Genomic DNA, 2,948 nt, shown 5'->3' on the forward strand with positions numbered 1-2,948 from the left:
AATATACGCTCTTTCTAAATTTATTTTAAGCATTAAGAATAAGATTAGACACGACGACAAGTGATCATATTTAGGTATATATTCACACATATTAAAAAAGTTTTTTGTTTATAAAGACACAGTTAGATATAGAAAACACTTATTTAATACACGTATACTAGATAAATGTTTCACAAAATGTAAATATTTCATAGATTTTAATTCATAATCACAATTTTAAGGACTAGAATTATTCGAAATTTATCTTACTACATGTGGTATATATGCATGGATGTAAAACATAATTCTTTAATTAACATTTCATGAAGATAGTTGGAGAGAATTGGGAGATGAGATCATCTTCAAAAAGCTTAATTGCCTCATCTTCCTTAAGTGTCACCATAACCACCCTGCTTAAAGGACCCTCCTCTGGTGTTCCTGGGAGGATCAAAACCTGTCCTTCACCCAAAACTGGCTCTATGTAACATGAAACCCTAAGTGGTTTCAACCAATCTTGAAACACACTCAAATATGGGTCTACATTTTCCAAGCTAACACAAATCAAATCAGGACCGTTGATCATTTTTGGTGAATTCATCTCATTTTTTTCAAGCCACTCAATTAGGTCCATTATTCCCTCATTGTCCATTTTTGCTACAACTTCTCCTATATACCTTGTAGCTTGTACAAATATGTTACCTTCTAAATTACCATTGGAATGGACCTTATTATATATCATTGTGTTCCCAAAGAATCCATAGTCCAGGCCCAACACTTTTCTTGCATCTAAACATATAGACATGTCAATGAGCCCATTTTGTAATCCCTTGATGTTGCTAATTGAAGCCCAAAACAGGCCTGCTAACGCTTCAAAAGGAGTCATTGTTATTGGGCCTGATGGACCATTAAATTGGGCCTTAGAAATGCAAGCATTAACCATTTGGTGTGAGAAGCCCAGTGATATAATAGTGTACTTTTCTTCTTTTATTGGAATGGGTCTCTCAATTGAGGATTTATAGTGGTTGATTAATTCAAAATATGGGTGGTGATTGGAAATTCTTTTTCTTGTTGAAGGTAAAGGGTGGAATAATGGAAGAACAGTAATTTTGTTGCCTAATGAAATATCAGACCAAGCCTTCAAGAAGTTGGTTGCACTAGTGTAATCTGCTAGAAGATGAAAACAACTTAGGCCAATTGCTAATCCTCCTTCTTCAAATTCAGTTATCTTCAAAAACAGAAACAAATGCAAAAAGAGAGTCAGATTTATGACAAAATAAATAAATAAATGGAAATGAATATTAAAAAAAATAGTTTATTACAAGGTATCAGTAACATCCTAAGGTAGCGTTTGTTTTTGGGTACTGAGAAAGAGAGAGACTGAGACTCAGTATCATATTTGTTAGTTCAGAGACTGGTATTAAAATTTCTGTCTCTGTGTCCAAAATTTCAGTATTTCAGTACCTCCAAAATGTAAGAATACAAAGGACTAAAATTTTTAGAGATGGAAACTGAAACATTAATAACATTTTATACCTAAAATACCCTCATTTTAATTAATTAATTCCAATTTTACTCTTTGTGCAAATTAAATTAGAGTTTCATTCTTGTTTCAATTTCTGTCTCCTATTTTGCACCAAATAGAATATTAAAATTTATTTCAATCTCTGTCTCTTTACTCTTTTAGTCTCTATCTCTCAGTCTCAGTCTTTCCGTCTCTGTCTCTCCACCAAACGCTATCTAAGTGTACTAAAAAATTACACTTATTTTGATATCTCTTATATGTATAATCACTTTTTAAAATAAACAATCAATTTATGGATGTTTCAATATTTTAATTAGTTGAAAAGTGGTTTTAAGATAACCTATTGAGTTTAGAATGTAAGAAAAAGAAGAAACTATATTTATATAGTATAATTACAAAAATAATATAAAATTATTGTTTGTAAGATACTTCGAGTTAAAATGGTGAAATCATTATAATTTAAAAACATTAAGATTTTGATTATAATCATAAACTTCAACATATTGTTTTTGCTTATAAGCTTTTTTTTTTAAACTTAAAATTATTAGTTTCGATTATAGTATATTTTCAAAGTTTTATCCAAATATAATTATTTTCTGTTTGTTTTTGAAAAGAAAAAAAAAACTTTTTCATGTTTCCCAAACATGCTTGATATTAGAAAGCTTATGAATTTACCTAATATCCCATACCATATAACTGAACATAACACATTTCTTGGGGGTGTACACGGATCGGATCGGATCGGATATGACCGAAAATTCGATACGATTCGCACAATTCCCTCGGATCGGATATGGTATTAGCAATTTTTAGTGTCAGATCCAATCCAATCCAATCCGATCGGATATCGGATATCGGATATATCCGTATAATTGAACTTTCTCTTTTTAATTATATTTCTATGTAAAAAATTCAATAAAAATATTTCTTTCACACTTTTAAATTTATTTATTCTTAAAATATTTTTAATCAAATTTTTCATAAATAAAAAAAATAAAATAATACAATATATGAATAATAATTACTAACTAAAACATACCAACAAGTAAATATAACACCAAACATATATATATTATTTATTTTTTAATTATTATTGTGCAGATCTGCGAAACGGTGGATCGAATATGCGGATGTAGAGCAGATATTCGCGATCCGATCCGCAAAAGGTATGAATCGGATCATATCCGATCCGATCAATCTGCGGATCGGATCATATCTGCAATTTTCGAATCGAATGCGAATATTTACCACAAATTTGCGGATCCGATCCATAAACATCCCTATACATCTCTATCTTTCTTGTTTCCTATATCTTAAACAAACTTTATACTGTTTCAATTTTTAGATATATAATCTGAATCAATCTTGTATGACTATAAACTTATTTAGGTTTATACAATTTTTTTAAATAATATTTAAAAATAAAATAAAAATAATTTTATATTTA

At 29.4% G+C, this 2,948-nt stretch overlaps 1 protein-coding gene across 1 annotated transcript in view; it reads right to left on the reverse strand.

The window, feature by feature from the left end:
• LOC107647500 (protein ECERIFERUM 26-like) overlaps window positions 275-2,948 on the reverse strand; it is a 3,257-nt gene continuing 583 nt past the window's right edge. The window contains exon 2 of the mRNA XM_016351571.2: window positions 275-1,204. Within this exon, the coding sequence (XP_016207057.1) occupies window positions 293-1,204 (912 nt within the window). The 3' untranslated portion in view covers window positions 275-292. The remainder of the gene's footprint in view (window positions 1,205-2,948) is intronic.

This window comes from Arachis ipaensis, chromosome B06 (genome assembly GCF_000816755.2).
Source record: "Arachis ipaensis cultivar K30076 chromosome B06, Araip1.1, whole genome shotgun sequence".
NCBI lineage: Eukaryota > Viridiplantae > Streptophyta > Magnoliopsida > Fabales > Fabaceae > Arachis > Arachis ipaensis.